This window comes from Thalassophryne amazonica, chromosome 9, assembly GCF_902500255.1.
Source record: "Thalassophryne amazonica chromosome 9, fThaAma1.1, whole genome shotgun sequence".
Lineage (NCBI taxonomy): Eukaryota > Metazoa > Chordata > Actinopteri > Batrachoidiformes > Batrachoididae > Thalassophryne > Thalassophryne amazonica.
Window position 1 is genome coordinate 77,438,627 of NC_047111.1, and position 26,276 is coordinate 77,464,902.

Sequence of the window (26,276 nt, forward strand, 5' to 3'; positions counted from 1 at the left end):
TTCTGAGGATGGCACGAAATAAATGCGCCAGTAAACCCTTCTTACCTCTCAATGAAGTCACACTTTCCACATAAATACACAAATTCTTGATTGTTTCTGATCAGAGACAGCAAACCAGGGGCAAATCCAGACGAAAAGAGGGTGTTATAGGGGGACGTGCCCTCCACAACACCCCTTGATTAAAGGTCCGCTTTTGAAGACATTTTTCATACTACTACTTAATAATAATAATTATAATAATAACTACTTATTATTATTGTTATTGCTGTTATTTTAGCAACTATTCTGGGCCTACGTTTTACTATCGTTCTGGGCCTAAGTTTAAAGGACATGTCTCATGTTTTTAACATCCCAGTGAGTAAGACAACATAAAAGTACTCATAATTATCTCTTGTGAAACTGAAATGATAAATACTGCTTTTCAAATAAGTAAATGTTCTGTTTTGTAATTAAAACTTTGACTAAATGTTTAAAGTTCTGTTTTGACCAGCTGTAACCTTTCTGTTAGTTAAATATCAAGACATGCAAAGTCCTGATAACAGCCTTGTGGTACATCTGATAAAACCCATCCCTTGAGCTTGCCTGGCTTGTCACAAAAATGGCCCAGGAGAGACACTACAGAACCCTGGTCAGTGGCTCACAAGACCTCCAAGTGACCCTTGATCCATGCCATGCTGAAAAGACCCTTTGATCATCACAGCCCTGTCCTTCTTGTAGACAGAAGGACAATCATTCAGTCCAGAGTTTGTTTTGACATCCTGTTCCTGTGTAATTAACTCTGGGTTTATGTTTGAACAGATGCATTCTTTTTAACACTGTATGCATAATTTCCTCCTGCCCTGATGTGGTTAAAAGCAGAGCTCAGAAGGCCACACTTCACACTGTTCCAGTCAGGACACACTGGTTGGCACAGCGTCCGAAGTACTTCATATTTAAAAAAAACCTGTTATTTGACAAATGGTCAATGTCTTGACTCTTTTCCTTCACAGACAGCCTGAAAATCCTTCAGCCTCAACACACTGCACACGTGCTAATAATTAGTGATTTTCTGATGTATTTTATTCTTCTCACTCTGTTAGCAGCCGCATTTCCGGAAAACGTCTCACTCGACAATCCTCTGCCTTTTTCAGTATGTGACGTCCTTATTAGCAAAACAGAAACATCCCAGTGACTGACAGACAGAGGGAAACGAACCTGCTCTGTCCAAAAACTAAGCTTTTGCGCTGCTGTTCGAAAGTGATGGCTCAGATTTACAGAGAGGCAGGGGCGTAGGTTTGCATATGGACCATAGGGATCATAGGGATGGCAAAATAGTCCCTACCAATATTTAGCATTTTTTTATATAACAAAATCATTCACTATTTTTTTGCGAACTCGATACTATAATTTTAGTCGTCACGTTTTGTGTTTTCGACGTGCCAGAGTGACAGGGTTACCCATGTTGCAATTTCATTGGCTCACGTTCTTCTCACATGGACGTAAACAAAGTGCATCTCGTGGCAGGTAGTGCTTAATTTGTAAAGTGGGAGGTCCGGGAGCAGTGTTGCCAGATGTATGATAATTATCGTATTTGTACGATAGTTTTGCCCTCTGTACGATGTACGATCAATAATGGGAAAAAAATCCAATATGTACGATAATTTCAGTTGGTTGCCCAAACACGCATCTCTCTCTGACACCCAAGAATCATTTTGCAGGCGTTGCACTCAGGAGGCATCAAAGACACACCACACACATTTATTTCAACAAATGCAATAACAAATGAACAAAACACAAGAGCAAAGAGATATACAAGAAAAATAAAAAAAGTTCAAGTTCCTTATGGAGGTGTCAACATTTTTTCAGTGTTCAACAAAATCTGCACAAGTGGCCATGGCATCAGATGACGACAGCGACCTCGAGGTTGAATTCGACTCTTTCTAGTCTGGTAATTAACACGTTTGTGTCCCTTCACAGAAAAAAAAAATCTTTCTAGTCTGGTAGTGCATTTGCTTGTGCATTTGTGTTCTTTTTGTGCCAGTTTCCCCATTACTATAATTACTGTTTAAAAATGTGCCATAAAATTCTTTGTGAATTAAAAAAAAAAAATACAAAAATAGCTACGTTGTATGCGTTTTGTTTGTGTACGATCATTTCTCCCAAAATACGATAATTTTGAGGTTTTGGTACGATAGTTTCATATTTCATATCTGGCAACAGGTATTGTCCCTACCAAAGCTGAGATCAAACCTACGCCCTTGCAGAGAGGAGACGACATGCTTCACCCTGAAACTCTTAACTTTTTCAGTGTCAGATTTTGGAGCCTAAAGTGTGGTGACGAGTTGTTTGTGTGGATGCTGGTTTACTGAAGCTGTGTGGACGTGGGACATCTGACTCTTTTTAACAGACTGTCTGGGCACGGAGATGGATTTGTTACATTAAAAAAAGTCCGAATACATTATTTCCAGGAGTTAATGGATGTTATTTTTACGTGCCACGATCGAGAGAGAGGCAGAGCTGCAGCCAGCGAGCTCGCACACTTCTTTGATCGTGTGAAGTTTACATTTGGAAATTAATTCATAACATGATGGTGAGTCTAGCATTTTCAGGATTTTACCCCTTTTGTGTTTTGTGGTTAGATTTCTTTCTTTCTTTTATTTTCTTTTTTTCTTTTTTTTTACTGTGAGAGAGTGTAAATTTGGAACTGGAATGTGTGTATATGTGCTGCGAAGCGCGCTGTGTGTGAGCGCGCGCTTATTTCTTTTTTTTTAGATTTTATTGATGACAACACTCAAAATTAATCGTGGACAAAACTGATCCTGCACCAGAGATGCTTGGTTTGACAGGCTGACTCTTGGCTGCAGGTGCATATCAACGTTGTTGGAGCCGCAGCTTTTATCGTAACTACAGTGAGGAAAATAAGTATTTGAACACCCTGCGATTTTGCAAGTTCTCCCACTTAGAAATCATGGAGGGGTCTGAAATTTTCATCTTAGGTGCACGTCCACTGTGAGAGACATAATCTAAAAAAATCCGAAAATTACAATGTATGATTTGTTTAATAATTTATTTGTATGTTACTGCTGCAAATAAGTATTTGAACACCTGTGAAAATCTATGTTAATATTTGGTACAGTAGTCTTTGTTTGCAATTACAGAGGTCAAATGTTTCCTGTAGTTTTTCACCAGGTTTGCAAACACTGCAGCAGGGATTTTGGTCCACTCCTCCATACAGATTTTCTCCAAATCTTTCAGGTTTGGAGTTTCAGCTCCCTCCAAAGATTTTCTATTGAGTTCAGGTCTGGAGACTGGGCAAGCCACTCCAGGACCTTGAAATGCTTCTTACAGAGCCCCTTCTTAGTTGCCCTGGCTGTGTGCTTGGGGTCATTGTCATGCTGGAAGGCCCAGCCATGACCCATCTTCAATGCTCTTACTGAGGGAAGGAGGTTGTTTGCCAGAATCTCTCAATACATGACCCCACCCATCCTCCATTCAATACAGTGCAGTCATCCTGTCCCCTTTGCAGAAGAACATCCCCAGAGTATGATGTTTCCATCCCCATGCTTCATGGTTGGGATGGTTTTCTTGGGGTTGTTCTCATCCTCTAAACATGGTAAGTGGCGTTGATTCCAAAAAGCTCTATTCTGGTCTCATCTGACCACATGACCTTCTCCCATGCCTCCTCTGGATCATCCAGATGGTCACTGGTGAACTTCAAACGGGCCTGGACATGTGGTGGCTTGAGCAGGGGGACCTTGCTGCCCTGCAGGATTTTAAACCATGACAGCATCATGTGCTACTAATGTAATCTTTGTGAATGTGGTCCCAGCTCTCTTCAGGTCATTGACCAGGTCCTCCTGTGTAGTTCTGAGCTTTCTCAGAATCATCCTTACCCCACAAAGTGAGAACTTGCATGGAATCCCAGTCCAAGGGAGATTGAAAGTCATCTTGTGTTTCTTCCACTTTCTAATTAATAATCATAACAGTTGTTGTTTTCTACCAAGCTGCTTGCCTGTTGTCCTGTAGTCCATCCCAGCCTTGTGCAGGTCTACAGTTTTGTCTCTGGTGTCCTTAAACAGCTCTTTGGTCTTGGCTATGATGGACAGGTTGGAGTGTGATTGATTGAGTTTGTGAACAGGTGTCTTTTATACAGGTAACAAGTTCAAACAGGTGCAGTTAATACAGGTAAAGAGTGCAGAATAAATCAAATCAAATCAATTTCATTTATATAGCGCCAAATCACAACAAACATATTCATATTGCAAGGCAAAGCCATACAATAATTACAGAAAAACCACAACTGTCAAAACGACCCCCTGTGAGCAAGCACTTGGTGACAGTGGGAAGGAAAAACTCCCTTTTAACAGGAAGAAACCTGCAGCAGAACAAGGCTCAGGGAGGGGCAGTCTTCTGCTGGGACTGGTTGGGGCTGATGGAGAGAACCAGGAAAAAGACATGCTGTGGAGGGGAACAGAGAGCAATCACTAATGATTAAATGCAGAGTGGTGCATACAGAGCAGAAAGAGAAAGAAACACTCAGTGCATCATGGGAACCCCCCAGCAGTCTAAGTCTATAGCAGCATAACTAAGGGATGGTTCAGGGTCACCTGATCCAGCCCTAACTATAAGCTTTAGCAAAAAGGAAAGTTTTAAGCCTAATCTTAAAGGTAGAGAGGGTGTCTGTCTCCCTGATCTGAACTGGGAGCTGGTTCCAGAGGAGAGGAGCCTGAAAGCTGAAGGCTCTGCCTCCCATTCTACTCTTACAAACCCTAGGAACTACAAGTAAGCCTGCAGTCTGAGAGCGAAGCGCTCTATTAGGGTGATATGGTACTATGAGGTCCCTAAGATAAGATGGGACCTGATTATTCAAAACCTTATAAGTAAGAAGAAGAATTTTAAATTCTATTCTAGAATTAACAGGAAGCCAATGAAGAGAGGCCAATATGGGTGAGATATGCTCTCTCCTTCTAGTCCCCGTCAGTACTCTAGCTGCAGCATTTTGAATTAACTGAAGGCTTTTCAGGGAACTTTTAGGACAACCTGATAATAATGAATTACAATAGTCCAGCCTAGAGGAAATAAATGCATGAATTAGTTTTTCAGCATCACTCTGAGACAAGACCTTTCTAATTTTAGAGATATTGCGCAAATGCAAAAAAGCAGTCCTACATATTTGTTTAATATCATCATCATCATCATCAAACTTTATTTCAGACACAAGGTCATTAGTAACACAAAAGAACATACAAAAAAATATGCGCATTGAATGACATATCCTGATCAAAAATGACTCCAAGATTTCTCACAGTATTACTAGAGGTCAGGGTAATGCTATCCAGAGTAAGGATCTGGTTAGACACCATGTTTCTAAGATTTGTGGGGCCAAGTACAATAACTTCAGTTTTATCTGAGTTTAAAAGCAGGAAATTAGAGGTCATCCATGTCTTTATGTCTGTAAGACAGTCCTGCAGTTTAGCTAATTGGTGTGTGTCCTCTGGCTTCATGGATAGATGAAGCTGAGTATCATCTGCGTAACAATGAAAATTTAAGCAATGCTGCCTAATAATACTGCCTAAGGGAAGCATGTATAAAGTGAATAAAATTGGTCCTACCACAGAACCTTGTGGATCTCCATAATTAACCTTAGTCTGTGAAGAATATTCCCCATTTACATGAACAAATTGTAATCTATTAGATAAATATGATTCAAACCACCGCAGTGCAGTGCCTTTAATACCTATGGCATGCTCTAATCTCTGTAATAAAATTTTATGGTCAACAGTATCAAAAGCAGCACTGAGGTCTAACAGAACAAGCACAGAGATGAGTCCACTGTCTGAGGCCATAAGAAGATCATTTGTAACCTTCACTAATGCTGTTTCTGTACTATGATGAATTCTAAGCCCTGACTGAAACGCTTCAAATAGACCATTCCTTTGCAGATGATCAGTTAGCTGTTTTACAACTACCCTTTCAAGAATGTTTGAGAGAAAAGGAAGGTTGGAGATTGGCCTATAATTAGCTAAGATAGCTGGGTCAAGTGATGGCTTTTTAAGTAATGGTTTAATTACTGCCACCTTAAAAGCCTGTGGTACATAGCCAACTAATAAAGACAGATTGATCATATTTAAGATTGAAGCATTAATTAATGGTAGGGCTTCCTTGAGCAGCCTGGTAGGAATGGGGTCTAATAGACATGTTGATGGTTTGGAGGAAGTAACTAATGAAAATAACTCTGACAGAACAATCGGAGAGAAAGAGTCTAACCAAATACCAGCATCACTGAAAGCAACCAAAGAGAACGATATGTCTTTGGGATGGTTATGAGTAATTTTTTCTCTAATAGTTAAAATTTTATTAGCAAAGAAAGTCATGAAGTCATTATTAGTTAAAGCTAAAGGAATACTCGGCTCAATAGAGCTCTGACTCTTTGTCAGCCTGGCTACAGTGCTGAAAGGAAACCTGGGGTTGTTCTTATTTTCTTCAATTAGTGATGAGTAGTAAGATGTCCTAGCTTTACGGAGGGCTTTTTTATAGAGCAGCAGACTCTTTTTCCAGGCTAAGTGAAGATCTTCTAAGTTAGTGAGACGCCATTTCCTCTCCAACTTACGGGTTATCTGCTTTAAGCTGCAAGTTTGAGTTATACCACGGAGTCAGGCACTTCTGATTTAAGGCTCTCTTTTTCAGAGGAGCTACAGCATCCAAAGTTGTCCTCAATGAGGATATAAAACTATTGATGAGATAATCTATCTCACTCAGAGTTTAGGTAGCTACTCTGCCCTGTGTTGGTATATGGCATTGGAGAACATAAAGAAGGAATCATATCCTTAAACCTAGTTACAGCGCTTTCTGAAAGACTTCTGCTGTAATGAAACTTATTCCCCACTGCTGGGTAGTCCATCAGAGTAAATGTAAATGTTATTAAATGATCAGACAGAAGGGGGTTTTCAGGGAATACTGTTAAGTCTTCAATTTCCATACCATAAGTCAGAACAAGATCTAAGGTATGATTAAAGTGGTGGGTGGACTCATTTACATTTTGAGCAAAGCCAATCGAGTCTAACAATAGATTAAATGCAGTGTTGAGGCTGTCATTCTCAGCATCTGTGTGGATGTTAAAATCGCCCACTAATTATCTTATCTGAGCTAAGCACTAAGTCAGACAAAAGGTCCGAAAATTCACAGAGATACTCACAGTAACGAGCAGGAGGACGATAGATAACAACAAATAAAACTGGTTTTTGGGACTTCCAATTTGGATGGACAAGACTAAGAGACAAGCTTTCAAATGAATTAAAGCTCTGTCTGGGTTTTTGATTAATTAATAAGCTGGAGTGGAAGATTGCTGCTAATCCTCCGCCTCGGCCCGTGCTACGAGCGTTCTGGCAGTTAGTGTGACTCGGGGGTGTTGACTCATTTAAACTAACATGTTCATCCTGCTGTAACCAGGTTTCTGTAAGGCAGAATAAATCAATATGTTGATCAATTATTATATCATTTACTAACAGGGACTTAGAAGAGAGAGATCTAATGTTTAATAGACCACATTTAACTGTTTTAGTCTGTGGTGCTGTTGAAGGTGCTATATTATCTTTTTCTTTTTGAATTTTTATGCTTAAATAGATTTTTACTGGTTGTTGGTGGTCTGGGAGCAGGCACCATCTCTACGGGGATGGGGTAATGAGGGGATGGCAGGGGGAGAGAAGCTGCAGAGAGGTGTGTAAGACACAATAAACTCTGCTTCCTGGTCCTAACCCTGGATAGTCACGGTTTGGAGGATTTAAGAAAATTGTCCAGATTTCTAGAAATGAGAGCTGCTCCATCCAAAGTGGGATGGATGCCGTCTCTCCTAACAAGACCAGGTTTTCCCCAGAAGCTTTGCCAATTATCTATGAAGCCCACCTCATTTTTTGGACACCACTCAGACAGCCAGCAATTCAAGGAGAACATGCGGCTAAACATGTCACTCCCGGTCCGATTGGGGGGGGGGCTCTTAATAATTAAATAAAATAAAATAAGAGGGCCTGTTAAAGAAAAATTAACAGGTCTGTGTGAGCCAGAATTCTTGCTGGTTGGTAGGTGTTCAAATACTTATTTGCAGCAGTAACAAACAAATAATTATTAAAAAAATCATACATTGTGATTTCCGGATTTTTTTTTTTTTTTTTTTTTTTTTTTTTTTTTAAGATTATGTCTCTCACAGTGGACATGCACCTAAGATGAAAATTTTAGACCCCTCCATGATTTAAGTGGGAGAACTTGCAAAATCGCAGGGTGTCATTCAAAGCGCATATTAAACAAATATGTAGGACTGCTTTTTTGCATTTACGCAATATCTCTAAAATTAGAAAGGTCTTGTCTCAGAGTGATGCTGAAAAACTAATTCATGCAATTATTTCCTCTAGGCTGGACTATTGTAATTCATTATTATCAGGTTGTCCTAAAAGTTCCCTGAAAAGCCTTCAGTTAATTCAAAATGCTGCAGCTAGAGTACTAACGGGGACTAGAAGGAGAGAGCATATCTCACCCATATTGGCCTCTCTTCATTGGCTTCCTGTTAATTCTAGAATAGAATTTAAAATTCTTCTTCTTACTTATAAGGTTTTGAATAATCAGGTCCCATCTTATCTTAGGGACCTCATAGTACCATATCACCCCAATAGAGCGCTTCGCTCTCAGACTGCAGGCTTACTTGTAGTTCCTAGGGTTTGTAAGAGTAGAATGGGAGGCAGAGCCTTCAGCTTTCAGGCTCCTCTCCTCTGGAACCAGCTCCCAATTCAGATCAGGGAGACAGACACCCTCTCTACTTTTAAGATTAGGCTTAAAACTTTCCTTTTTGCTAAAGCTTATCGTTAGGGCTGGATCAGGTGACCCTGAACCATGCCTTAGTTATGCTGCTATAGACTTAAACTGCTGGGGGGTTCCCATGATGCACTGAGTGTTTCTTTCTCTTTTTGCTCTGTATGCACCACTCTGCATTTAATCATTAGTGATTGATCTCTGCTCCCCTCCACAGCATGTCTTTTTCCTGGTTCTCTCCCTCAGCCCCAACCAGTCCCAGCAGAAGACTGCCCCTCCCTGAGCCTGGTTCTGCTGGAGGTTTCTTCCTGTTAAAAGGGAGTTTTTCCTTCCCACTGTCGCCAAGTGCTTGCTCACAGGGGGTCGTTTTGACCGTTGGGGTTTTACGTAATTATTGTATGGCCTTGCCTTACAATATAAAGCGCCTTGGGGCAACTGTTTGTTGTGATTTGGCGTTATATAAATAAAATTGATTGATTGATTGTTCAAATACTTATTTTCCTCACTGTACATCAAAATGAATAGTTATCACTTAAAAACGAGTCATCATAACACGACATCACACTTATGTCAACTTTGGAATTAATCTGTGCCTCTGTTCTTAACGCTATCATCTACATTCCATTGAAGCAAACGCTGGGACGCTTCTAGTAGCGATGTCACTTGTCGGAAACACCTGAGTATTCACGAGTACTTTGTTTTCAGACGTCTCTGTAGCTGTTTGTTGCGAAGGCCGTATACTTTGAAACTGGTCACGAAAGTGCACAAAGTAATCCCGGTGGATCATCGGATGGACACAAACAGCCTAAATCCTAATTGTTATGATTTTGGTGCGACATGTCCTTTAATTGATTAGCCATATTAAAATACAAATAGAAAAAATGAATGTTTCTGCATAACTAAAGTGGGATGTGAAGCTATGTCTTTTTGATGTAATGTCTAAGCTCAACATGACTGGGTCTGTTTGGGCTTCTTGCTTTAAAACCAGGTCAGTTAGGATGAGGGAAGCCAAAATTATGAAAATGACTACAGCTCTTGTGGTTTGTAATCTTATCAAACATGTAGGTTGGAATTTTGGTTAAAGGCAAAGAAAAGTTGAAAATGTGCAAAAGAAACCACAAATGCAACACACATTAAGCAGTAGAACTAAATTGGAGTGATTGGGGTGAGATAGTAGTCATCAATAAACCCTCCAGAATGCATCCCTGAACATCATCAAAAACCCCAAATTTTCTGTGGACCTTATGTGGCACCCAGACCCCCTGCAGACAGTGGTCCATTTTCACCAATGTAAGCCATTTCAGATCCTGGCTTCAAGCCTGAGATTTTAATTGTTATTGAATTAAGTAAAAGTTGTCAAAGCTGTCCCCTTAAAATGTGTTTATCTTGAAGTATTTAAATAATGTGTAGGTTAAAGTTTTTCTGTAATATGATGTCTGCATTAAAAAAGACCATCTGTGGTTAGTGAGTGAAATATAGTCTTATGGTGAATAGTCTATGATTTGGCTCTGAAAAAAAATTTCATTCAGAAGTTTTTTTTTTTCTTCTTCTTCTTCTTCTTTTTGCTTGAATCCCTGTTTTGATGTGCTACACTTGATTACTGCAGGATAAAGAATTGCAAAGACTTCTACGAGATCCTTGGTGTTCCCAAAAATGCCAGTGATGAAGATTTGAAAAAGGCATACAGGAAGTTGGCACTCAAATTCCATCCCGACAAGAACTTTGCTCCAGGAGCTACTGATGCATTTAAAGGTAAAGTTTTCACTGAGGAGTGCAGTGGTGTTTAGTGACTGCATTTTGTGAAAATGTTTCCCTTTTTCTCCATAGTAAACAGATGAAGTTAAAACACTTTCATTACCCTTTGCTGTGTCCTGATTGTAGGAAGTAAGACATAAACTGAAGAATGCCACAGAGTTACTTGGGGGGGTGATATTGGCTAGACTAACATGTTGCAGAACTCCATGGGAATAATTCTACTGCTGCCTTCTATCAGAGGGTGGGACATGTTATGAAGTGGACGCGGGAAAGTCATTTGGGCCCCATCTGTAGAAAAGATTAAGCTCCTGCGGCTCAATAAGGGTTTTTATCTCTGAAAGGTGGTGATTGGGGTGGGGCTGGGGGTTTATGTGTGTGTATGGTGGGGTGGGGGGACCATCTTCCACTGCTGTTGAGGCAGCTTGAAAATTTCGGCTTTGCATTGGCTGTGCCTTCTGAGGTCCACAGACCTGGTAAAGGCCAAATATCAGTGGGTGAATCCACCTACCAGTACTTTTGGTCTGGTCGCACCAGTGGCTGACATACCAAGGGAGTGGCAGTTGCTGTGGAGGACCTGGGAAGAGTCTGGACTCACGAGGTTGCTGGACAGAGATGTTTTGTGATGCCAATCCCTTTTCAGGAAAATGAAGATCCAAGTCTTCAGAGTTCTGGTGCTTAGCATTAGGGTTCTTCAGCTGGTTCAGAACGCTGCTGCCAGACTTTTGACACGAAGCAGAAGGTTTGAAGATATCACACCCATTTGGCATCTTTACACCGTCTCTGTGAGCAGATTTTAAGGTTTTGTTATTGACTTATAAAGTTGTTCATGGACTGGCGCCGTCTTATCTGGCCGATGTGGTGAAACCTTACATGCCGGCCCGGGTTTTGCGGTCGCAGGATGCGGGACTACTCTGTGTTCCCAGGGTGAAGAAGAAGTCAGCGGGTCAAAGAGCTTTTTTTTTTTTTATCGTACACTGTCCGTGGACATTTTGAAGTCAAGCTTTAAAACCTATTTTTATTCTCTTTCTTATGAATAGCTTTTATTTATTTTTTTTTATCCATTTTATTCTTTTACATCTGTTTTTAATTATGTTTTTTTTTTTTGTTTGGTTTTTTTTTTTTGTTTTTTTGAACTGTTCTGTGTGAGGCACCTTGAGGCAGCTTTTGTTGTGATTTGATGCTTTATAAGCTGATTTAATTGCTGTATGGTTTTTAGATTTGGGCATTAACCAGTGACACTCTGCAATAACTGGATGTTTGGTACGAAGTCTCTTCACAGGAGAATTTTTGCCAAATTAATGGTTATTTGGGGAGACTCCAATGATGAGTAATATGTATATGTCACAGACATGAACGAGCGAAGCTCTTCAGCATCTCACTATGTCATTTAGGTCCTTAAGACTTCTTCAGTAAAATGGTTCTTGGGACATGACTAAAACCTTTCAGCTTCTGGGGGAGCTCTACCCCCAACCCCCGCCTTTTTAAGCATTGTTCTTTTTTGCCTTTCAGCTGACCCCCCCAAATTAGAGCCCTCTTACGTAACCCCCTGCCGCTTTAAGCATTTTTTTTTTTTATGTAGTTGTAAATTAATATTCAGAGTTTTCAGGTAGTTGACAGTTGGGCTGTACAATATGGCAAAATTATGGTATCTCAATATTGTCATATCAGTATGATATATGATATGACTATGATTTGACACAAAGTGCAGCAACAGTGAAAATTACACATTCTTAAAAATGTAATAATATCACACTCATTTTGCACTCATTGTAAGGTTAGGATACTGTACCTTCCAAAAGTATTGGAACACTTGGAATTTCACACATTTTAATTTGTTTATGCCATTTTAAATACAAGAAATACAAAAAGAATAAAAATTTCTAAAATTATCTTCTTCAAACTGAAAGCATATCTCTGAAACGTGAACCTGTAAATAATAATCACTTTTATTGCCAGTTTTCTTCAGACAAGTCAGGGGATGGAAACATGAACATTTCCAAGTCACTAAATATGTCTTGGACTTTATTTACATCAATTATGAAGAAATACAAAAGTTTCTTTCACCAAAACATCAAATCTAGGCTTTCATCTCAAATGTACTTTCTGTCAAATTGTAGCTGAACTTTCAGGTCTTCTTTTTAAGAAAATCCTCCTCTACACCACTTCATCAGGAAGCTGGATTTTATATTTTTAATTAATTTATATCAAGTTGTAGAGTTTTGCTTTTAGTTTGAGTTAAGGAAGATAATTTTACAAAGTAAAATGGATTTTAAATGGAATAAACAAATTAAAATGTGTGAAATACCAAATACCAAGTGTTCAAATACTTTTGAGGGCAATTGAGAAACACTGAGGAGCATCATCTTACATCTCATATATAGTGCAGCAGATAAGAGAATGTTTAGAGTGGAATCCTGCAAATGGTGATATGAGCATCAAATTCAGCACAAATACTCCATAGACTTGAACTCTTTTGGAAAAAACTGATTGGCCACTTGAATTTTCAATAGGCAGCCAGGTAGGGGTCAATTGAAGAATTACACAGGGGTCAAAATTAAAAGATGCTCCAATCATATTGAAAACTACACCACATTATTTGCTTGATTATAAAGATTCCAAAAAGGTACAGTTTGGACAATTTGTGACTGAATGTTATGGAGTTATGAAGTAAAAGCAGCAAGAATGGTGACAAAGGTCAGTTTTAGTTTGTACAGGGGTTAAAAGTTAGTTGCTCCAATTTTGGTTAAAATAAATGATTCAAATTATTGGTTGGGTTAATTGGGTTTTAAAAAGTAACAGTTTCATGTGTCATGCTTAGTTCATGTTACAGGGTAACATGTCACATGCCATATAATCCAATAGACATTGATCTTGTTTTACCTTTACTTTGGAGACCAAGCATTCAGCACTGTCAAAACTATTCCATTTATTAATCCTATTAACTCAACCAATAATTTGCATTACTTTTAACTAAAATTAGAGCAACTGTTTATCTTTTGACCCCTGTACAAACTGAAATTGACCTTTGTCACCACTCTTGCCGTTTTTACCCCAAAACCCCATAACATACAGTCATAGATAGTCTGAACTATACCTTTCTGGAATCTTTATAATCAGACAAGTAACATGATGTAGTTTTCAGTTTGATTGGAGCATTTTTAAATTTTGGCCCCTGTGTAATCAGTTGACCCCTACCTGCCCGCCTATTGAAAATTGAAGTGGCCAGTCAGTTTTTTTAAGTGTAGTGTCTAAGCTGTATTTGTGCAGAATCTGATGCTTGTATCACCATTTGAAGGATTGTTTCAGTTATCTGCTGCACTAATAAGCCAACAGAGCATGAACCACAAGACTGCTGTCTGTTAGCTTAAACATGTATATAAGACAACCTGAATTAAAGGAGTAATGCTGCTTTTAACAACCTCGACCTCATTTCTGGCATAAAATATGGTTGTTTACTCACCAGTCTAAGTTTGGTGTGATTAGAAGTCCATAGTTCAAATAACATGTTCAGTTCAAATCTGAGGCAAACCATTTTTCTTCTTCTAAGGTGGATTAGAACTTTTTGTGCCACACAGCACCAACTACTGGACAGGAGGAACCTAGCAGACAGTGTGACTCACTCATTTCAAAATGCAGGTCTTTTTAACCAGATGTGCGGTGCCGTGACATGTCAGTCATCTGTGTCCAATCCGATTTCAGGGGAGACCAGTGAAACCCTGGCCTCCGCTCTAGCTCCACCCATGCCAGGAAGTGTTCAACATTTGACATTTGCTGTTTCACTGTGACTGAAAATTTGGCACTTACTGTTTGAGTGTGACCTTGCCAATGGGTTCCCGCGAGATTCCATGGGATCTCATCTGTCAATCCAGGAAGTGTTTGACATTTGACATTTCCTGTTTCACTGTGGATTAAGAATTTGGCACTTCCTGTTTGGGCCACAGTGTACCATGAGAGAGCTTCGCGTCACTTTACTCGTATAATTTCCATTGTCAGAGAATACTGGCTATGACATTTTGGCTATGTGGCGCGCTTCTCTGAGCATGATCCAACTTGTAGGTACCTCAGAGCTATGGATGGCAGCAAATGGGAAAATGCCAACGGGATGTTTGTGTACCACCTGGCTGTGGTAAATAGATAATGCTTTCAGGAGGTGGGAATGGACTGGCAGTCTACCTGGGTGGTTTCCTTCCAGGCAGTGGGCAAGGTTGAGTGTTCCCCTTACTAACCTGAGCTTCTAAAGCTGTTAAATAAGTGAAAGTAGTTGTGTTATGCTTAATAAAGGAAGCTAAATCAAAGTGTTTTTGTCATCTCCCTCCAGCAATCGGAAATGCCTACGCAGTGCTGAGCAACCCAGAGCAGAGGCAGCAGTACGATCAATGTGGGGATCCGTCTGTAGCCGCTAACGCAACCCAGCAGCCAAGCCACACTCGTCACGGACACTACCGAAGCTTCCGCAGAGATTTTGAGGCAGACATTTCCCCTGAAGAGCTCTTCAACATTTTCTTTGGAGGAAGGTTTCCCACTGGTGAGCAGTCGTGTATCACCATTTAGCCGGACAAGGCTCAGACTCTGAGTTAATGCCACCTATTACTGCCGATAGTGTCACCTTCAGAAGTCTGGATTCAGAGCAGCTCCAAGCACTTTTCTCCCCTGCCACTTACTTTTTCTCATCTTTACCAATATTATTAATGTTCTGCCCTAAAACTAAGTGGTGAGGTTTCTTTTGGCAAGACTACAAATCCAAATAAAGGTAGAGCCAAAACTGGTCCTGTGCAGCCACTTACACCCAAATGTCAAATGGCTAATGTTGTTTCAATGAGTCATCTCAAAGATCAATTACAGCCCAATGAGTGGTGCTTTTAACATTTTATTTATATTCAGTTCAAAGATATTTAGGTGCTGTGCTTTGTGGTTTCTTGGTATTTTTTAGCTTACAGAGTTGTGTTTTATCTTTAGGAAATATTCATGTATACACCAACCAAGGAGGCTCGTATTCTCACGTCTATCAGCCTCGTCGTCGGCGTGCATTTGAAAGACGCGAAGAGGTCGTAGAGGAGACGCAAAGTCAGGTTGGTGGCTCACAAAGCAGGAAGACAGTTCTTATTTAGCCATGTTTTTTATGATCGTGCTGTGGTCATGTGGTATGCTTACTGAGACTACAATTGCAATTGGCCATCATTTTATTTCTATTATCTGTTTAAATAAAAATGAACCCTTTAGTCAATTGTTGGAAAATTCTGAAAAGTACACCTCACAATTTCTTAGAAACTAAAGTGACATCTTCACATTTCTTTTTCGACCCAATTGATAGTACAGAACTCAAAGATATTCATTTGATAATGCCGTGGAGCGTTTGCAGTCACATGACACAAACATTGCCGGCAGGAGTTATGCTATTTCAGAGAAAACATGGTACTGTGCAGTTGGTTATGTTTGTACATTTGTTTTACTTGGCCACTGAAAATGACGACTGAGAGGAACTCCATTCATCTTCGCATGCTGCCTGAACACAAAGATCAGTATCAGGAGAAACTGAGGATTTCAGGCTTGCAACATGATCCCTCCATTCTGCCGGCTGGTCTGTTTGGCTGAGTCTATGGAACTTCCCGATCTGGAGTACCCGGACATTTCTAATTACCCGATTAACAGTTCTTCTGCAAATATCAAACAAACCCTGAAAACATATAAGATCCTGAATTCCTACAAATATTTAATTCATGGATTTGTGGCAGCAGTAATGTACTGCATTGGCAACATACTTTTAACGGTGAAATTGTGAAGAACTGAAGCTGTTCACTGCTAAAGTTAGTGCTAATAATCGAGATGAATCATTTTGTTGCATTATCTATGTTATTTTAACTAACTGGCCTCTGTGGGTGTATGCATGCTTTGATCATGGAGAAAGTAGGGAGAGCTGGCATTTGCCGTTTGGTATACTTTTGTATTTTGGGTCAAGGATGAACACAGCGAAAATGAAAAGTTGATGGGACTAATGTGTTTGGAGGAATTAGTAATATTAGCTAATGACAGTGAACAATGGACATTGTGATGCAATGCACCATGGGAGTTTGGGTTTTTGGTTTTAAAATGTTATGGTGGTTCATATCAGTTTAACAGTGTTACTGTTTTTGTAGTTCAATTGATTTAGTCAGTTTATTTAAGTGTCATGTTGCCGTTACCATGAGTGAAAACTGTATTGCGTTTGATGTGTTCTACCACATCTGTTTGTGAGTGTGTAAAAATAAAAGCATCTGCTTGCGACAGAATGCAGAAAAGACAAAGTTCTGTGTGCGTGGCATATAACTTCAATCACTGACAACTGGGGAGAGCTGCCGTTTGCCGTGCTTATGTATTTTGGGTCAAAGATGACGACCGCCAAAATGGAATGTTGATGGTACTAATATTTTTGGAGAAATATTAGTTAACAACACTGAACAAAGGATGTTGACAATTACATTCTGGAATCACGCGACATTCCAGCGGGGGGGTAAATCATCTATATATTAAAAGCGTGTGTGAGTGCCTGTGTGATTGTATTTAGTAAATTCAATTTAAGTACATAATATAATTGTAAATACATGGATGACACAAGAAAGTGAAAACACTTATTTCTGTTGTGGTCCATTTAAAAATCAGTTGCCAAAATAGAAGTAATAATACACTAAAATAATAATACTGATAATAATAACTGTGTATATGATAAGAACCTAAACAATTTAGTTAGCGTTTGGTTTGACTTCGTTTGACCAGCTGAATGTTTTCACACAGTGAAGAAGCCGTTTCTGAGCGCTGCTGCTGCCGCTGTGTTCATGTGCTGTTGGAAATTACAGGGCAAACTCAGCCTATTTGCTTGGATTTTTTTTTCTCCTATCTGGGTGGGAGTCAGCTTCAATGGGCTCAGGCACCTTATATAGGGAAGAATTAATCTTTTGTGTGTACTCTGATGTGTTCAATCATCTTTACACCTATATTTATTCCCCCTTTTGACAGATTTCTGTTATAAATCAATATATATGGCCTAGTAATGTAATACAGTGATAGGTCAGCACCACGGCACACGAGCGTTTTTTTGTTGTTGTTTTTTTTTTTAAATTGGAGCAAGACGAAGCGCCCAGCATGTCGTCAGACAGTTTGGATTCTGATGATGAAGGAGATGATCCCTCTTTTGTTCTGGACGAGGAACCGGAGCAGGTGGGTCCACCGGTGTGTGCACAGATCTCCGCAGCTTCTGTTTGCAGTTTCTCCAGGACTCAGGCGCTATGAGCTCCATCCCAGCGACGAGTCCTGGAACTCAGAGATGCAGACACACACTGCTCCGGCTGTGGCTCCAGGCGCATTTCATTTAAAACGCCGAGATCAATGTTGGCTTCAGTTTCTTTTAGTTTCTCTTTCATCCCTTTTGCGCCCTTGCTTCGCAGGCTGTTCGGTGATAAAGCTCGTTCGTCCACCTTTTCCTCAACGAATTGACTTTTTTTTTAACTTTTTTTTTCCCTTCGTTCAGGAATCATCGTGTGCCGTGTGACTGGGACATAAGGCTCTAAAAACATTCTGGAATCACACGCCATTCCAACTCATTACAGAAACTTTGCATACTTTGTTACCACCCTTGAGAAATGTCAGCTACCTATTTTATAAACACTACCCTATCTAGAGCCCATGGATCCCCACGGGCGATGCAGTAGTAGCTTCTATAATTAGTTAACGTATTGTTTTGACAGCCAGAGGAACAAATACAATGTTTGCTCTCCGTTGTGTATCAGCTGGAAACTTGTGGAATGACAGTTCTGTGTTTTTCTGTCTATAGTTGGTCCAGCCAACTGTCAGTTCAGAACCATCTTTCTGAACCATTAGTAGCAGACTTTGTACTGCTAAGTACACTAGAGCAGTGAATAAGTTATTGTACGCTTATTTTCACTCCAACGTAGTGGAAGTATGTTGCGAGGATCATAGAAATCTCAGGATACACTGGTGTGACATCAACTGCAACCAAAATCCCTTCAAACTAAGGTTCCCATATTCTTTCCTTTAAAGGGCCATAAATGAATCTGGATGTTGTGTGAATTGCATACATTGCATACATGTCACATTTTAAAGAAAATAAACATTCTAAATCTAAACTATAAAAATCTAAAACTATCTAATCTTTTTAATGGTAATTTATTAATTTGTAGAGGTCATGTTCATTGCCATGACAGGCCAAAGCAAAAGAGCCCCAAATTGAGTCTCACTGCTAAAATATTTCACCCCTTCACTCACTTTCTCATACCTTGTGCCAAAGTGTTTTCTGATTTTTTTTTTTTTGTGTGTGTGTGTGTGTGTGTAAATGCAGTGAACCAGTTTCACAATCTGTGCTGATTTTTCTCTGCTCACCACAGAACACTTTCACGGCAGTCCTGCAGCTTCTGCCCATTCTTGTTTTAATACTTATATCAGTGTTTACCCAGATGATGGCCACTAACCCTCCCTACAGTCTCTTCTACAAACCGTGAGTGTGTTGTATCAGCGACTTGAAAAAGTATCCCTGCACCCTACCCTGAAAGGCACCATAGTTTCAATGAATAAAGTTGGATTGCGTTCATGTTTTTCAGCGCTATGGGGCTGGTGGTATCCAGAGAAACACGACAGATGGGTGTTCCATACTATGTGGATAAAAGTTTTGAGAAGGAGTACCGTGGAGCGGCACTGGAGGAACTGGAGAAAACCATTGAAAGTGATTATATTGAACATCTGCAGAGCAGCTGCTGGAAGGAAAAACAGCAAAGTAAGCAAGCGCCACATGGTGAATTTTTTTATTTTTTATTTTTTTATTTTTTTGGCTCATTGTTAACATGAAAAACTATTGCAATACATCTTCCTGTTTTCCGTTTCAGAATCGGACTTGACGCACCTCGGACAGCTGTACCGAGATGAACGTTTGAAACAGAAGGCAGAGTCGATGAGGCTGGATAACTGTGATAAGTTACATCGGTTGGTCGTACGTCAGAGAGGCAAATGAGGATGAGGGGTTATGGACTATCCTTGAATAAATCTTTTTATAGAAGTGTATCCAATCTGGCCACTTCGGGAAGAAATGTCTGGGTACAGTGCAGTGGAAGTGCCACTGGAAACGATGTGCCTTCTCTCCTCATAAAGAGTAGAAAATTTAGTTAGGTGTTACCTGCTACCCTGCTTGTCTTGGTAAACGCAGAACATAAATGACATTACGTACAGCGTCTGAGCTGGTAAACGTTCTTATAGAAATGGTGTCCTACACAGGGTCTCCATATGGGGTTGTGAAGGCAATTTAGGATGCGTGTTATTTTCATCAAATGTTTTGCTGAAAGTTGAGTGTATGTTTATTTATTTATTTATTAGTTCATAGAAGGAATGTTGCTTGAGTATCTTGTTTAAGCTGCTGCACAACTGACAGTTTTGCACCATCACGGGCCAAGCTACAGTTTGGTGTATGACTCTTGATTGCCTCATAGCAGCTCCAGCCTTGCCATATTTGGTGCAGTCCCTGCGAGTAGGCACACCATGCAGTGAAAGCCCCCACCCCCCCTTCTGGATTCACAACACGCTCGGCTTGGGGCGGCACAGGAAAGGCACTACGCATACTTCAACTACCAAATTCTTTCTGTGCTTCAAAATTGGACACCAACATGCGGCGTGGATGTACTGAACTGAACATGAGGTGGCTGAGAGTCTGACTGAACTCCAGGAAATTTTAAACTTGCCCAAAACTGGCATGAGTTTAAGGACTTTCCCCAAGTTTTGTTGACCTCCACCTGAGATACAGATTCAGTTTATTGTCACTGTAACAAGTACAATGAAAGGTAAGGTCCAAGCCTTTCAGTGCAAATGTAAACTGGACTCAGACTTGAAAGGTCTGGAGAAGAAAAGAAAAATAAACAAAATTTAACCAAATCAAAGAGGTATGTCCAGAGTGCAAATTAAAAAATTATAAGAACATAGTGCCAAAAAAGAGATTACATATTTAAAAAAATATGTACAAAACTGTATATTTCAGTGGTAGTGGATATTGCACATAAATATTGCTTTCATTTCCAGTGTGCCATGTGACCTGACTATTTGGTTCCAATGGCATTCATAGCTCTAACAGCAGTTGTGTAGAAACTGTTTTTCAATCTATTTGTACATGCTTTGATGGCCCTATACCGTCTGCCTGATGGCAGTAGCTCAAACAGAGTATAGCTCTAATATTAGGTCATTATTTGGCCAAGGTCGGAAAAAATTAGTAAGCTGAAAATTGCTGGCAGTAATCCTTTAACCATCCTAAACAACATACTAAAAGTCCCTGTGTATCCTCCTTGAGCTTTTCCTGGTATGACCTCATGATGCCATGAATGTCATGGTTGTTGAAAATAGTAAGTAAGCTTTATAAATAAAGCTTACTTACTTACTTAGTGTTTCACACATTCATCATTTAATTATTTGCAGTGGTATATGTATCTTCATTGTTTGACAGACAAGACTGCTTCAAAATGAAACATCAAGTAGACGCCATGACGTCATTGTGTATCTCCTTTTTAAAGCTACGACCACTTCTCACCCGTCAACCACCTGCACCTGAAAAACTGAACTTAGATTTCCTGTGGTTGCAAAATTGGTTGTGAGTGATTGTGTGGTTGCAAGAAGTCAGGTCTGTTCTATGGCCATTGCCATGGAAATGGCTGCAGCAATTATGAAAAACCAGACATTTGATGGAAAAGAGACCAAAATTGAGTTAGATTTCGATTCATTGGTACTCAAAAATGAAGTATTTGATTATGAGATGGTTGACGAGGATCATTTTGATGAAAGTAACTTCATGTGTGACTGAAAATCCACAAAAACGAAAATCCCCTCAATAGCCTTTCATGTAGGCACAGTCTGATTCGAACTGTAATACTATTGTGAACCCAAGTTTGAAAAATTGCATAGAACACCTCTTCTGGATTGTATAACGTCCTCTTTTAAGAGTATTTTGTGGTCCTTCAACATTCCAGTGAAAATCCCTATAATTACCAACTGAGATAATTCAACATGACGTAATATATTATGACATCATAAATGAGGTCATGACATTATGATCTCATGCTTTTGTGTATTTACATTTACATCAACGTTCCAAAGCATTGTATGGCTGTTTAAAGGATGAGGCCATTTCTCACATAAATATAAGCTATGATGTCATAACGCTGAAAGCTCAGTGAGGATACACAGCGACTTCGTTATCAAGGCTACTGAGGGGAGAGCATACACCAATTTTCAGCTTTTTACTAATTTTTTTCTGACCTTTTTGCCCATTTTGATTGGACTAGTAGACAGGATGGGATGAGTCCTTTAAGATAGTGTTGACTCTCCTGAGACAGTAAGAGCCGTGAAGGCCCCCCGGTATGGCTAGAGGGCACCCAGTGATCTCTGCCATTTTGGTAACCCTCTGGCGCTCTTTTCTGTTTGCCATCCTGCAGCTGACAAGCCACGCACAGAGGCAGTATGTGAGGATGCTCTCCATGGTAGAGTGGTAAAAAGACACAAGCAATCTCTGGTTTATATTGTTTTTCCTGAGGATTCTCATAAAGTGGAGTCTTTGCTGTGCCTTCTTCTAAATGTGTGGTGTTCCTGTCCCAGCTCAGTTTCCCATCTATGTGGACTCCAAAGAAACGCAAGTCCCTGAACCTTTCCACACAGGTCCCACCAATGATGATGGGTGAATGTCTGTTTTGTTTCTTCTGAAGTCTATGATTAGCTCCTTGGTTTTGGATGTGTTCAGGAGCAGGTTATTTTCTCTACACCACACCGTCAGCTGTTCCACCTCATCCCTGTAGGCGGACTCATCTCCAGTGATACAGCCTACCGCTGTGGTGTCATCCGCATACTTAATGAAGGTGTTGCTGGTGTGGATAGGGGAGCAGAGGTGTAGAGGGTGAAGAGCAGTGGGCTTAGCATGCAGTCTTGAGGGGAACCGGTGCTGAGTGTGAGACCTGTGGATATGTGGGGCCCAATCCTGACTGTGAGCGATCTGATAGTCCTTAATCCAAAGATGTGGAATGAGGTAGACTGAGGGCCAACAGTTTCCTCATGAGGCCATGGGGGAGGATGGTGTTGAATGCTGAACTATAATCCATGAAGAGAGGCACATGGGCCGTGCCAAAGCGCTGCTAGGGAAGACTATGCTGGAGTCAGCCACATGCAAGAGCTACTTTAAGCTTTTTCATTAAGGAAGTCCAGTAAGGCATCTCTCACACCTCAGAGTTTGGTTCGTGGATGATTTGGGGGAATTTGACATGTGCCCTGTGTGGGCCCACAAAAGTTGGGAAAGGTTGGTTAAACTCGTACTAACCTCAAACATTTTCGGGTGCTTGATTGGAGTCCTGACAGCCTCGGCTTGACTCGTGCTGTTTGTGTAGCTCGGTGTAGTCTCAGCCAAACTCATCAAATTTTCACACCAAGCATGGAAAGAGTTACTCTGAGCTCTACAGAGTTGAGTGCAGAGTGGACACCTGGAGAAGTTGCTTTGGACTCTCCAAAATTCAATGCATCTTGTGCCAAGGAGGCTGGAACATTGACAGGTTCTGGGGGGGGAGAGAGTCCAACTCTCATTGAGTGGTGTTCTTGCTCGGGAATACTCGGCACCGAATGCAGCCAGGTGAAAGGTGCCTGGGGAAATCAGCCAAGGTGCCACCAAGTTCATTTTAGCTCACTGCTGTGCTGAAGTTGGCCAACTGAGAGACTAGTTTAACTCATGAAATGCTGTAGGCTTTGAATAAATTCAAACTGTGTATTGTGAAATAGCAGAAGACTTTATTGATTAGTAAAACAGACAACTCAGACAAAAAATATATTTGCTAATCAGGCAGTTTTCTTTTTCATTGGCGCAACTGCATTAAGGGAAGAGAGATGGAAATAAAAATAAGAGCACGTTTTTCTTAAAAAACTGCTTTTGTCAGTTATCCTTGTCAAAATATGACTAACACCTTTCTCTCCGATCACACAAAATGTTAAATCAGTCACAAACTTTAAATTTTCTTGCATTCATCAGTATTTCAGCTTCTATTGAGTGCTTGAAGAGATTTTTACATTTCATGTTCAGTCTTTTTACATGACAGATACATGAAAGGTGGCTGTCTGAGGTTATGATGGATGACAAAACCCCACCCCTTTTTTGTGTGTGTCAGGATTTGTTAGGCCTGGTTGCAAATTGGATGACTGTAAATTATTAATTTTAGATTTAAATGTTTTTTTTTTTTTTTTTACACCAGCTTCAGACCGTTCACCACCCACAACCATTTTCACTTGTTGCAACGCCCTTAGTCTGCTAAACTGCCTGAGCTGGTTTCACTCTTTGAAATATTCAGATTCACCTTGAGTTAGGGTTGCCAACCGTCCCTTGAAAAACGGAATCGTCCCTTATTTGGAAATAAAAGTGTGCGTTCCGTATTGACCTGAAACGGGACGCAGTTTGTCCCATATTTCTGTGAGAATCAAAAAGTCTGTAAAATGTCAATGGAATTGACTGGCGCTTTATATGGAAACTTACGGTAAATTTGATCCCAGCCTCTCTCCTGCTTTTCACCAATGAGCTGACAGACACGAGTTGACAATACAGAATCACTCTTATCTCATTGGTCGAGGGACATCTGCTCGCAAGAAGATACCGATGTCATGAGCTGACGACGGTCGCTGGACGACAATAACAAAGCAGCATGGCTGATATCGATACAGACACTGACACTGGCACTGCAGATACGCCTACGGAGAGCAATGTCTGTAATGTTGTTACTACTCCTAAAAAAAAAAAAAAGAATGCAAAAATACAGGGGAGAATGAGAAAAGGAAAATGGCTGGGTGGAAAAGGTGCGCGACAACAGTATTGTTTACTTTTCAGACTTTATTTTTTGCACTTAATGTGTAAATGTGCACTGTTACATTGTTTTGAATGATGCAAATTTTCTATTTTTTTTTTTTTGTTAATTTATACAATTTTAAGTTAAGCAACAGCACTACAGAGATTTATTTTAAAGAAGACAGAATGCTCATATTGAAATTGTGAGTGAAAATTTATTTTGCACTAAAAATAAATTGCTAAATAATTTGTTTTCCACATGTTCATATCAGAACAAATGCATGTATGCAGCTACCTAAATTCAGGGTCAAGTCAACAGTCAAATGGTTAAAAATCGTTTCACATAGACGCTGGGAAGGGTGAAGGCAATGGTCAGTCGTCCCGGTCGGCCCTGGCAGTGAGGTGTCCCTTATTTTTCAGAGAGTTGGCAACCCTACCTTGAGCACTTTTCAGTTCATGTTTCAAGTTTGTGTTCTTTGTCTTTGTTGCATGCGCCTTAGTGAATTACTTGATTGCTTCAGGATATTTATTTTTGGTAAACATCGCGACTGTTGACACGCTACATGTTCATATGCACGCACTGTCACAGATATGACAGACTTTTACTGTGAAGTGCACAAAGAACATTTGGCAGCACTGTGATGGGGCACTTGAGCAAAATCTTGTAACGCTGTAGATGGACATCAGGCTTGAGCCAAAAAATATCAGAAAATTAAATGTAACCAGAATATTTGCTGATCCAAGAGGCATTGATGTGTGATCTTATTTCTTTAATGCTGCATGTTTTGGTTCTGTTGATGTGGACACAAAATGAGACACCATGTGGTTAATCATTAGGACAATCCTCATTAATGACATTAAAATTCTATTCATTTTTGATGGGCTGGAGTAATGGTTAATCAGTAACTTGGTGCTTGTTTCCCTAACACCTTCAAACATTATCAGCATTGTGACCAAAATAATTGATTGTGTGTGTCTGATATTTTGAGCCGGAGCATTCCTTCATAAGAATTCCAAACATTCTACAACCCCTGTCAAAAATTACGGAATCACCGGCCTTGGAGGATGTTCATTCAGTTGTTTAATTTTGTAGAAAAACAGATCACAGACATGACACAAAACTAAAGTCATTTCAAATGGCAGCTTTCAGGCTTTAAGAAACACTACAAGAAATCAAGAAAAAAAAATTGTGGCAGTCAGTAACGGTTCCTTTTTTAGACCAAGCAGAGGGAAAAAAATATGGACTCACTCAATTCTGAGGAATAAATTATGGAATCACCCTGTAATTTTCATCCCCAAAACTAACACCTGTATCAAATCAGATCTGCTCATTAGTCTGCATCTAAAAAGGAGTGATCACACGTTGGAGAGCTGTTGCACCAAGTGGACTGACATGAATCATGGCTCCAACACGAGAGATGTCAATTGAAACAAAGGAGAGGATTATCAAACTCTTAAAAGAGGGTAAATCATCACGCAATGTTGCAAAAGATGTTGGTTGTTCACAGTCAGCTGTGTCTAAACTCTGGACCAAATACAAACAACATGGGAAGGTTGTTAAAGGCAAACATACTGGTAGACCAAGGAAGACATCAAAGCGTCAAGACAAAACTTAAAGCAATATGTCTCAAAAATCGAAAATGCACAACAAAACAAATGAGGAACGAATGGGAGGAAACTGGAGTCGATGTCTGTGACCGAACTGTAAGAAACCGCCTAAAGGAAATGGGATTTACATACAGAAAAGCTAAACGAAAGCCATCATTAACACCTAAACAGAAAAAAACAAGGTTACAATGGGCTAAGGAAAAGCAATCGTGGACTGTGGATGACTGGATGAAAGTCATATTCAGTGATGAATCTCGAATCTGCATTGGGCAAGGTGATGATGCTGGAACTTTTGTTTGGTGCCGTT

The 26,276-nt window shown here is 40.1% G+C and overlaps 1 protein-coding gene and 1 long non-coding RNA gene across 2 annotated transcripts in view; one reads left to right on the forward strand and one right to left on the reverse strand.

Annotated features, from left to right (window-relative positions):
* dnajc18 (DnaJ (Hsp40) homolog, subfamily C, member 18) overlaps positions 1-20,257 on the forward strand; it is a 25,455-nt gene extending 5,198 nt beyond the window's left edge. The window contains exons 3-8 of the mRNA XM_034178458.1: positions 10,385-10,530; positions 14,852-15,058; positions 15,490-15,602; positions 18,909-19,018; positions 19,122-19,294; positions 19,404-20,257. Coding sequence (XP_034034349.1) covers positions 10,385-10,530; positions 14,852-15,058; positions 15,490-15,602; positions 18,909-19,018; positions 19,122-19,294; positions 19,404-19,528 — 874 coding nt within the window. The 3' untranslated portion in view covers positions 19,529-20,257. The remainder of the gene's footprint in view (positions 1-10,384; positions 10,531-14,851; positions 15,059-15,489; positions 15,603-18,908; positions 19,019-19,121; positions 19,295-19,403) is intronic.
* Positions 20,258-23,106: 2,849 nt separating this feature from the next.
* LOC117517443 lies at positions 23,107-25,355 on the reverse strand. The gene is made up of 2 exons (XR_004562731.1): positions 24,808-25,355; positions 23,107-23,879 (listed from the first exon to the last, which is right to left on the reverse strand). It is a non-coding gene; the product is annotated as an uncharacterized LOC117517443 (long non-coding RNA).
* Positions 25,356-26,276: the final 921 nt, after the last annotated feature.